General features: G+C 58.9%; 1 protein-coding gene across 2 annotated transcripts; it reads left to right on the top strand.

Annotated features, from left to right (window-relative positions):
• The first annotated feature begins 1,276 nt into the window (after positions 1 to 1,276).
• PRX (periaxin) lies at positions 1,277 to 9,301 on the top strand. Of its 2 annotated transcripts, XM_068527785.1 has the most exons (3): positions 1,277 to 1,660; positions 4,666 to 4,862; positions 5,485 to 9,301. In XM_068527785.1, exons 1-3 carry the CDS (start codon positions 1,477 to 1,479, stop codon positions 9,142 to 9,144), a joined length of 4,041 nt encoding a protein of 1,346 aa, XP_068383886.1. In that variant the 5' UTR covers positions 1,277 to 1,476; the 3' UTR covers positions 9,145 to 9,301. The 2 variants fall into 2 exon arrangements, with proteins under 2 accessions (XP_068383886.1, XP_068383885.1); XM_068527784.1 differs by lacking the exon at positions 1,277 to 1,660 and having other exon boundaries at positions 4,428 to 4,862.
• The last annotated feature ends 1,974 nt before the right edge of the window (positions 9,302 to 11,275 follow it).

The raw sequence follows: 11,275 nt of genomic DNA, 5'->3' as shown, positions 1-11,275 counted from the left end.
CAGGCACAGAGTGGGTCTCCTTTTACAGGAGCCAAGCTGAGGCCGAGGGGTGGCAGGCAGGGAGTAAAGTGCACGGAGGCCACTGCCTACAGGACAGCTTATGGGCTCTGAGGTCACAGACCTGAGGTTGAGGCCCCACTGCTTAACTTGCTGTGTGGCATTAGGCAGTCACTTCACTTCCCTGGACCTCTGTGTCCTACTCTGTGACTGCCCAAGCTGCGGGGAGGATGAAAGGAGATGCCACACATAAAATGCTTAGCCCAGGGCCTAAGGGTGGTGGTGATGGTCATGCTTTTCCCTGCTGCCTCTACCACAACTCTTCCTACCCCTTCTCACCATGCTCCGCCCAGCTCTCCAGTCCCCGGGCCACTGCTGTGGAGCATCTGGCCAGACCTGCTTTCCCCTCTCCAAGCCCTGGGCTCAACCGCAGTCTGTACCAGCCTCGATGCACTACCCACTACAGCAACCCCTCACATCTCTGTTGCTTCAGGTCTCAGCTCACAGTCAGAGACTCCTTCCAGTACACCCATGTTACCCAACTTTACAGTAGGGAAATGGGTCCAGAGAGGGCAAAGCCCCCCGCCCCGCCGAGACACACAGCAGATTGGGTTCCTGGATGGTTGTGGAACTGAGGCCTTTCACTGTTTCTTCTGGGAAGCCCGGGTGCGGATCCCACAGTGCACTGCTGGGCCAGGGCCAGGTCAGCACCATTTGCAGTAAATACCAGGAATACCACGTCTGCCAGCCCACCACTCATTACCCACGCACCCTTCTTCACTGGATTCCCTCTCCAATGGGCGTTATGCAGGGCTTGGGGTCATAGGGCACAGTCACACACATCAAGCCTTCAAGGCGGCCAGTCCCACCTGCACCCCTCCATACCGCACCACTATGGGTCGGCCCTTTCTTCGGGACCCCATCCTCCATCCCATCCTTGTTCTGCTGTTATTAAAGCCCCTCCCCATAGTTCAAACCCGTCCACAGACTATGGGTCCCCTCCGCACCTCCACGGTTACACTCTAGCCGCACCCGTCTATCTTTCGCCGCTCCTCTCAGGCAACCGTCCTCTATCCGCAAATGCTCCAACCCTAGCCCCGCCCCGAACTGGCCACGCCCCTTGGGGGCGGGGGGAGGCACAGCCCCGCCCTCATATCAGGCCCGCCTCTCAGTCACCACTCAGGTTCCTCTGGCTTCCCCACCCCGCCCCTCCTCTACAACACCGCCCCGTGCCCCGCCTCTCCCGACAGCGGAATTTGGGGCTCCACCAGGCCTGTGAGCCTCGAGAGCCGTTGAACCCTTTCGCGGGGTCTCACTGGGCGAGCGGCCCTCGTGCTCACTTAAAGGGGAGATGCTGGAGAGGGTGGGCCCGCACAACCTGCCTGAGCCCCGCCGAGGCGCCTGTGCCCTGAGGACCCGGTTGGGAGCCGCTTTTAGGCTCAATGGCGGGCTCTGGGCGAGGTCCCGCCCTAGCGCCCCATGGCGACCCCTCGCCGCCCTCCGCAGGAGCTGAGGCGGGCGGAGTTGGTGGAGATCATCGTGGAGACGGAGGCGCAGACCGGGGTCAGCGGCATCAACGTAGCCGGCGGCGGCAAGGAGGGAATCTTCGTCCGCGAGCTGCGTGAGGACTCACCTGCGGCCAGGAGCCTCAGCCTGCAGGAAGGTGAGCGGGGCGGGGGCATGAGGCGGGGCTTTCCTGCGGGGGCGGGGTTGGGAAACTGCCCTGGGTACCGGGACCAGGAGGCGGGGTTAAGGGCTAGGGGCGGGGCTTTGTGTTACCTATCGGCTTTGCGGTTGATCCGAGCAGGAGCTCTGGAGGTTCATTGTCTCGGTTCGACTCCCAGATGTGCAGTTTACTATCTTGTGATCTTTCTGTGCCTCGGTTTTCTCACCTCTAAAATGGGACTAGTTCTGGTACTTATCTCATAGGGTTATTATGTGGATTAAATGAGTCAGTATTTGAAAACACAGCACGTAGCTAAGTGGCACATGGTAAGCACTAAGTAAGTGCTAGTTATTGTTTTGTTGTTGAGGCTGAAGAAAAGAGGCGGAGTTAACAACTTGGAGGGAGTGGGGAGGGGAGCTTAGTAAGGGATATTTTAGGTAACATGGCTGAGGCTGATGCGATTTATTCATGCAACAACTATTTACTAAGTGCCTTCTATTTCCAGATATTATTCTGGGTGCTTGGGCTACTGCAGTGAACAAAACAGATAACACTCTCTGCACTTATGGAGCTTACGTTCTAGTGAGGAGAGACATATTTAAGCAAAATATGTAAAATACACAGTAAATTAGAAGGCGATATATGCTTACGCATGCCAGGATGGAAGCTGCATTTTTAAAAATTAATTAATTAATAAATTTATGGCTGCATTGGGTCTTCATTGCTGCTCCCGGGCTTTCTCTAGTTGCGGCGATTGGGGGCTGCTCTTCGTAGTGGTGGGCGGGCTTCTCATTGCAGTGGCTTCTCTTGTTGCGGAGCACAGGCTCTAGGCGCGTGGGCTTCAGTAGTTGTGGCACACGGGCTTCAGTAGTTGTGGCGCGTGGGCTCAGTAGTTGTGGCGCACGGGCTTAGTTGCTCCGCGGCATGTGGGATCTTCCCGGACCAGGGCTCGAACCCGTGTCCCCTGCATTGGCAGGTGGATTCTTAACCACTGTGCCACCGGGGAAGTCCCGGAAGCTGCATTTTTAAATAGGGTGAGCCAGGAAGAGCAGAAAGGCCTGAAGAAGGTAAGGGAATGAGCTATGTGGCCATCTGGAGGAGCATTCCAGGCAGAGAGAACAGCCAGTGCAAATGCCCCAAGATGGGAGCGTGCCTGGCTTGTTGGAGGAACAGCAAGGAAGCCAGGGTGGATGCAGTAGAGTTAATGAAGAGTAGAGTAAGAGATGAGGCCAGAGAGGTAAGAGAAAGGGTAGTTTTTAGAGGGCTTTATAGGCCATGGGGAAGACTTCGACTTTTAATCTGGAAGGTTAGTTAGTGAAGAAAGAACATGAATTGACTGTGTTGAAATGCTGTGTTAGCGGTAGACTGGTGGTGATGGGGGGCAGGATGGGGAGCAGGAAAAGAGGCTACTGTGATTATCCAGGTAAGAGATTGGTGATGCTTGGGGCCAAAAGAGTGTTATTGGAGATGAAGAGAAGGGTTTGGATTCTGGATATCATTTGGGTCTCAAGCAGGGGTTCAAGCAAATGAAGTCTGGGACTTGACCATTGGACTTAACTGCACAGAGGTCACTGCATGGCATCTTGAGAGGAGCAGTTCAAGGCTCTGGGAAGCGGGTGTCAAAAGTGTAATCGGAGAGGTGGAAATAATGCAGCTAGACAACTCAATGAATTTTGCCGTCAAGGTGAAGAGCCCTCAGGACTGGATATGGGGTGGGTTGGAAAGAGAGGGATCAAGGATGTGTCCAGGGATTCTCGACCTGAGAATGGAGTTGGTAGTCCCACAGACGGGGAACACTGGGGCTGGAGCTTGTTTGCAGGAAAACCAGGAATATAGTTTGGATCTGTCAGATGAGAGGTGGACCCCAAGGTGGAGATGTGGAGGGATAGTTGGATATTTGAGTCTAGGATGGAGGGGGGAGTGCTGGGCTGGAGAGATACACTTGGGAGTCAGCATATTTATGATCTTTAAACTCCTGAATCTGGATGAGCTTCCCAAAGGGATGAGTGTAGCATGTAGATGGAGCAGAGGAGAGGTCCAAGGCCTGAGCTCTGGGACTGTGTGTCTTTAAGAGGTCTGGGAGATGGGGAGGAACCATCCCAGGAGGCTGAGAAGGAACCTCGAGGGAGGTTCCAGAGGGTGTGGCACCCTGGAAGCCAAGCAAGTAGATGAAGGAGAGGAGAGTGAAACTGGGTCTCAAGCAGGAGTTCAAGCAGATGAAGTCTGGGACTTGACCGTTGGACTTAACTACACAGATGTCACTGCATGGGACCTTGAGAGGAGCAGTTCAAGGCTCTGGGAGGGGGGATGTAAAAAGTGTAACTGGAGAACTAGAAATAATGCAGCTAGACAACTCAGCGAATTTTGCCATCAAGGTGAACAGATAAATGGGGCAGGAGCTCCAGAAGGAGTGAGGTCAAGACAACCTTTCTTATGGGAGAAAGAATGGTATGTTGTATGCTGATGGGAATAATGTAGACGAGAAGGACAAATTGATAATGTGGGGAGAGAGGGGAGAATTGCTGGAGTGTGTCCCTGAAAAGGTGGTGGAGGGATTGACCAGAGCTAGGAGTGGGGATGGTTTATCCCTACCTAGAACAGGTGGAGAGTGGAGAAAATCGCCACAGGATCAGGGGGGTGAATAATGGGGCGGGAGCTTCTGGAAGTTCTCTTCTGATTCTGTTCTCTCAGTAAAAGAAGCAAAGTTAGTGTCTGAAGTGTGCGGATGGGGGAGGGGAGTAGAAAGGGGAGGGGTGTGACCTGAATGGGCTTGGATTTGCTCAGTGAGGGAGACGGTGCTAAGGCCGAGGCCGTGGCTTTGTCCTTAAGTGTCAGAACCTCAAACCAGGAGGAACTTTGCGTCTCAATCTTGTGCTCGGGTATAGGCAGGGCCAAAAATTTGGGAGGTGCCTCGCTGCACAGGCTCCAGAGGAGTGGGCGGAACCAGGCCTGGGCGGAGCCGAGAGATGCCCACACCCCGCCCACCTCCACCTGGCCTGCAGGGGACCAGCTGCTGAGCGCCCGAGTGTTCTTCGAGAACTTCAAGTACGAGGACGCACTACGCCTGCTGCAATGCGCCGAGCCTTACAAGGTCTCCTTCTGCCTGAAGCGCACTGTGCCCACCGGGGACCTGGCGCTGCGGCCTGGGACCGTGGCCGGCTACGAGATCAAGGGCCCGCGGGCCAAGGTGGCCAAGCTGGTACGCGTGCTTAGCCCGGTTACGGCCCTGGACTGCCCCAGCGATCCTGTCTCTGCGCCGTGAGCCCCACTGCCCCGCACTGGTGGGCCAGCCTTGCCCTCTGTCTCGTCACTAACCCAGCGCTAATCCCATCCACTGCCTCCTGTTCTCTGCCCCTAAACTCCTCCCTGGGGAGGGGGACCCACCCATCCCAAACCAGGACCCTCACCCACCTTGTCAGGGGTCCTGAACCAGGGCGCTCTGGACCAGAGAGGCCAGGTTCAAGCCTGAGGGCAGCTCATTTACTGCTGAGTGACCCTTGACAAGTTTCTTTCCCTCCTTGGGCCTCAGTTTCCCCATCTCTAGAGTGAGGGTTTGGGGGAAAATCCTGGATGAGGAGCCAGAAGTCTTGGGTCACAGTTTCTACACTCCTGTTGATTCACTGTAAGATTCTAAATGAAAGTCTTTGCCTTCCGGGGCAGTAAGAGTGAAATGACAGGCAGGAAGTGGGGATGGTGTTTTGGGGACAAGATGCTCAATCCAGCACATCCCCAGCCTGGTAAAATAACCACATGGGGCTCCCCCTGTCCACCCCAGGCCTCCCACTGTCCCACCGCCTCCTGCCTCTCTCCTCTCTCCCCAGAACATCCAGAGTCTGTCCCCTGTGAAGAAGAAGAAGATGGTGGTGCCCGGGGCCCTGGGGGTCCCTGCAGACCTGGCCCCTGTTGACGTCGAATTCTCCTTTCCCAAGTTCTCCCGTCTGCGTCGAGGCCTCAAAGCCGAGGCTGTCAAAGGTCCTGTCCCAGCTGCCCCCACCCGCCGGCGCCTCCAGCTGCCTCGGCTACGTGTCCGAGAAGTGGCCGAAGAGGCCCAGGTAGCCCGACTGGCCGCTGCCGCTCCTCCCCCCAGGAAGGCCAAAGCAGAGGCCGAGGTGGCTGCAGGAGCCCGATTCACAGCTCCCCAGGTGGAGCTGGTTGGGCCTCGGCTGCCGGGTGCTGAGGTGGGTGTCCCCCAGGTCGCAGCCCCCAAGGGGCCGGGGGAGGTGGCCCCTGCGGCAGAGGTAGTCAGCGGCTTTGCCCTCCACTTGCCAGCCCTTGGGCTGGGAGCCCCAGCTGCACCTGCTGTGGAGCCTGCGGCTGGAGGGATCCAGGTCCCCCAAGTGGAGCTGCCCACCTTGCCCTCGCTACCCACTCTGCCCACACTTCCCTGCCTGGAGACCCGGGAAGGGGCTGCTGCAGTGACGGTGCCCACCCTGGACGTGGCAGCACCTACAGTGGAGGTGGACCTGGCCTTGCCTGGTGCAGAGGTGGAGGCCCGAGCAGGGGCGCCTGAGGTGGCCCTGAAGATGCCCCGCCTCAGTTTCCCCCGCTTTGGGGCTCGAGCAAAGGAAGTTGCTGAGGCCAAGGTGGCCAAGGGCAGCCCTGAGGCCAGGGTGAAGGGGCCCAAACTTCGAATGCCCAGCTTTGGGCTTTCTCTCCTGGAGCCCCGGCCCGCTGTCCCTGAAGCCGTTGAGAGCAAGCTGAAGCTGCCCACCATCAAGATGCCCTCCTTTGGCATCGGGGTCTCGCTGCCTGAGGTCAAGGTGCCCAAGGGGCCCGAGGTGAAGCTCCCCAAGGCCCCAGACGTCAAGGTCCCCAAAATGCCCGAGGCAGGCCTTCCAGATGTGCGACTCCCAGAGGTGGAGCTCCCCAAAGTGTCAGAGATGAAACTCCCAAAGGTGCCGGAGATGGCTGTGCCAGAGGTGAGGCTTCCAGAGGTGCAGCTGCCGAAGGTCCCCGAGGTGAAACTCCCGAAGGTTCCCGAGATGGCCGTGCCAGAAGTGCAGCTCCCAGAAGTGCAGCTCCCGAAAGTCCCAGAGCTGAAGCTGCCAAAGGTACCCGAGATGAAATGCCCCGAAATGAAACTCCCAAAGGTGCCCGAGATGGCTGTGCCAGAGGTGCGACTCCCAGAGGTACAGCTGCCAAAAGTCTCGGAGATGAAACTCCCCAAGTTGCCCGAGATGGTCGTGCCGGACGTGCACCTCCCGGAAGTGCAGCTGCCAAAAGTCTCAGAGATGAAAGTCCCCGACGTGAAACTCCCTGAGATGAAGCTGCCAAAGGTGCCCGAGATGGCTGTGCCAGAGGTGCGACTCCCAGAGGTAGAGCTGCCAAAAGTCTCGGAGATGAAACTCCCCAAGTTGCCCGAGATAGTCGTGCCGGACGTGCACCTCCCGGAAGTGCAGCTGCCAAAGGTGTCGGAGATGCGGCTGCCAGAAGTGCAGGCGCCAAAGGTCCCAGATGTGCATCTGCCGAAGGCACCTGAGGTGAAGCTGCCCAAGGCTCCAGAGGTGCAGCTAAAAGCTGCCAGGGCAGAGGAAGCAGAGGGGGTAGAATTTGGCTTCAAGATGTCCAAGATGACCATGCCCAAGCTAGGGAGGGCAGAGTCCCCATCTCGAGGCAAGCCAGGTGAGGCTGGTGCTGAGGTCTTGGGGAAGCTGGTGACACTTCCCTGTCTGAAGCCAGAGATGGGCAGCGAGGCTCGTGTGGGTGTCCCCTCTCTCACACTGCCCTCAGTGGAACTAGACCTGCCCGAGGCCTTCGGCCTGGAGGGGCAGGTCCCAGCAGCCGACGTGGGCAAGGTGGAGCAGTCAGAAGCCCCTGGGGTGGTAGCAGGGGTCGGGGAAATGGCCTTCTGGTTGCCCTCTGTTGAGATCGTCACGCCACAGCTGCCCACAGTGGAGGTTGAGGAAGGGCAAGCAGAGGTGACGGAGGTGAAAGTCAAGCCTTCCTCCAAGTTCTCCCTGCCCAAGTTTGGACTCTCGGGGCCAAAGGTGACCAAGGCAGAGGCTGAGGGGGCTGGACGAGCCGCCAAGCTAAAGGTGTCCAAGTTTGCCATCTCACTCCCCAAGGCTCGGGTGGGCACCGAGGCGGAGGCCAGAGGGACGGGGGAGGCAGGCCTGCTGCCCGCCCTCGATCTGTCCATCCCACAGCTCAGCCTGGATTCCCATCTGCCCACAGGCAAGGTGGAGGTGGCAGGGACTGATGCCAAGCTCAAGGGGCCCAGGTTCGGCCTGCCCAAGTTTGGGGTCAGAGGCCGGGACAGCGAGGCAGGAGAACTAGTGCCAGGGGCGGCTGAGTTGGAGGGCAAGAGCAGGGGTTGGGATGCGAGGGTGAAGATGCCCAAGCTGAAGATGCCCTCCTTTGGGCTGGCTCGAGGGAAGGAAGCAGAAATCCAGGGGGGGCGAGTCAGCCCCGGGGAAAAGCCAGAGTCCACGGCTGTGCAGCTTAAGATCCCTGAGGTGGAACTGGTTACTCTCGGGGCCCAGGAGGAAGGGCAAATGTCCGCAACCAGACAGGTGGGCACTGAGGGCCAGGACGGGGGGCCGCGGGTGCCGCTATGCATCTCCCTGCCCCAGGTGGAGCTGCCCAGCTTTGGGGAGGCTGGCCTGGGTGTCACCCCCGGGCAGCAGGCCAAGAGTGCATCTCCTCCAGCAGAGAGCACACCAGGCTATAGGATCCAGGTGCCTCAGGTGACCTTGTCTCTACCTGGAGCCCAGGCGGTGGGTGGTGAGCTGCTCGTGGGTGAGGGTGTCTTCAAGATGCCCGCTGTGACAGTGCCCCAGCTTGAGCTGGACGTGGGGCTGAGCCGAGAGGTGCAGGTGCGTGAGGCAGCCACGGGTGAGGGTGGGCTGAGGCTGAAGATGCCCACGCTGGGGGCTAGAGATGCAGCGGGGGGTGAGGGGCCTAGGGACCAGCCCCCAGGGGCCGAGCGCACCTTCCACCTCTCGCTGCCTGACGTGGAGCTCTCCCCACCCGCTGTGGGCAGCCATGCTGAATACCAGGTGTCCGAGGGCGAGGGGGATGCCGGACACAAGCTCAAGGTGCGGCTGCCCCGGTTCGGCCTGGCACGGGCCAAGGAGGGGGCTGAGGAGGCCGAGAAGGCCAAGAACCCAAAACTCAGGCTGCCCCGCGTGGGCTTCAGCCAGAGCGAGGCGGCCGGTGGGGAAGGCTCCCCCAGCCCCGAGGAGGAGGAGGAGGAGGGCTGCGGGGAAGGGGCCTCTGGGCGCCGAGGCCGCGTCCGAGTCCGCTTGCCCCGTGTGGGCCTGACTACCCCTTCCAAGGCCTCTCGGGGGCAGGAGGGCGAGGCGGCCCCCAAGTCACCTGGAGGGGAGAAGTCACCCAAGTTCCGCTTCCCCCGGGTGTCCCTAAGCCCCAAGGCCCAGGAGGAAGGTGGATTCCGGGTCCGGCTGCCCAACGTGGGGTTTTCGGAGACGGGGCCTCCAGGCCCCGCGAGGATGGAGGGGGCTCAGGCTGCCGTCAGCTGAAACCCCTCAGCAGAGGGAGACGCCCATCCCCCTCCTCGTTTTGTGTGTGAGATAACTAGCACTAACCCTCAGAGGGCTGGGAGGCGGGCGACTGACCGGGTCAGGGCCGGGGAGTCCGTGCCTAGCTCTTTGGCAGGAGTGCCCGTGTCTTGCCAAGCCATGTGAATAAAATAATCCAGAGGTAGCTTTGTGTCAGGTCTCCTCTGTGTGTGTTTGTTGAGGTGGGGGGGGGGGGGCGGGTGCAGAGAAAGGAGTCCCTTGAGGATGGCCTGAAGGGATCCTTTGTACAGTGAGACAGGCCACCCCTGGTCTGAGGAGAGTCTGGGAGGCCTTGGGGTGGGCCTGGTGGGAGGGGGCTGTCCTAGCCCTTCAGAATTCCCAGGGGCCTCTGAGCTGGGGAAGTTCCCCAGCAGAACCCAGCTGCGGGACCCCTCTGCGGGAGACTCTGCCTGTGCTGCGGGACCCACTCCTGCCAGGACAACCCCAGGGCCTCCACCCCAGGCACCCGGCTGCCCTCTTAGGACTAAGTCCCAGGGTCCTCAGCCCCAACTGGGGCTGGGCCTCAGCCTCCAGGGACCCATCTCCACTCAGGATCCAGGTCCCTTAGCCCCCTCCAGGGTCCCCAGGCTCCCCCATTTCTCTCTGAGATGCCCTAGACAAGCTGTCCAATCCCGAATCTCCCCCTGGTGCCACTATAGCCACCCCGCCACTCTCTTCACATCTCCGCCCTCCCATTCTAGAGGAAGAAGGGCTGTGCCCTTGAGTTGTCCCAAACTCCCCACTTACTCCAGTACCTTCTTCCTTCAAGCCTACCCCGCCTTGGGTCACTACCCATCACATGCTTCCTCTTCATCCACACCAAACATGGCAGGAGTTACCTACGTTCCTGGTGCGCACCCCTTGCCCAGGCCCCCAGCGTTTGGGGTCTTCCTCCTGCCACAGCTGACCTGTCAGTGTCCTCAGTGGCCTGTCCGTGGTCACGCTCAGGGCCTCTTCTGTCTCCTGTGTCCTGACTTCTCAGGGCTCCTTCCTCCTTCCTGAGGGCTCTCTTCTCTCTCTCTCCAGCACTCCTCCTCTCTCTCCTCCTGTCCCTTGGGCCCTCAGGGCTCCTCCCAGGCCCTCATCCATCCCCACACCCTCCCTGGGCCATGTCGCCCTCCACTCCTCACCTCTGTGCTGATAATTCCCAAAATCTCTCCTGGGTCCACACGGGCCTCCAGTGCACGTCTGCATCTCTGCACACCCCCCTGACGTCTCCTGGACACTAGGAGGTTGTGTCCAGTGGTTCAGAGCTTGGCTCGAGAGCCAGACTGCTCAGGGTCAAAGCCTGCCTCTGGCACCCACCTGGGTGACCTTAGGCATTTTAAAAATTTCTTTTGGCCTCTATTTTCTCTTCCATAAAATAGAGGTATTGAGATGTATATTGTAAGGATCAGATAAGGCTTCTAAAGCACTCAGAACGGGGAATTCCCTGGTGGTGGTCCAGGGATTTAGGACTCTGTGCTCTCATTGCCGAGGGCCCGGATTCAATCCTGGTCCGGGAACTAAGATCCCACAAGCCGCGTGGCCAAAATAAATAAATAAAAATTAAAAAAAAAAAAAACCCAACAACACTCAATACCCGTTTAAATGTTTTAATGTTAAATTTCCTAACATCCTCTCCCCCAAACTGGTCCCGGTCCATGTTCCTGCCTCAGGGACCATCCCATCCCTATCAAGGCCAGAGCCCTGCACGGCTCCCTCCTTTCCCCCAACCTGGCCTCCTGTGGGTCTCATCCATCTGCCTCTTCCCCTGCCTCCCCAACCTCTCCCACCTGGGCCCTGCTGCAGGCTGGGGCCCTCCACTCTTGCCCCCTCCAATCCACTCTTCTTCACACAGTAGCTTTCTGACACTCAGATCTGACCCTGGGGAGTTCCCTGGTGGCCTAGTGGTTAAGACTCGGCACTGTCACTGCTGTGGCCCGGGTTGGATCCCTGGTCGGGGAACTGAGATCCTGCAAGCCGCGTGGCGCAGCTAAAATTTAAATAAATAAATAAAAATCTGAACCTGCCCTTCCTTGTTCAAAGTCCTTCTGTGGCTCCCCAGTGCCCTCAGGACAAAGTCCAGACTCCTTAGCCTGGCATTCAAGAC

This window comes from Eschrichtius robustus, chromosome 19 (assembly GCF_028021215.1).
Source record: "Eschrichtius robustus isolate mEscRob2 chromosome 19, mEscRob2.pri, whole genome shotgun sequence".
Lineage (NCBI taxonomy): Eukaryota > Metazoa > Chordata > Mammalia > Artiodactyla > Eschrichtiidae > Eschrichtius > Eschrichtius robustus.
This window is presented reverse-complemented; position numbering and strand designations above follow the sequence as displayed.

Coding starts and splice junctions, on each gene's coding strand:
- PRX (XM_068527784.1), top strand. CDS start 4,428: ATGGGCTTGGATTTGCTCAGTGAGGGAGACGGTGCTAAGGCCGAGGCC. Junction 4,863..5,484: donor GGGCCAAGGTGGCCAAGCTG/GTACGCGTGCTT, acceptor CTCTCTCCCCAG/AACATCCAGAGTCTGTCCCC.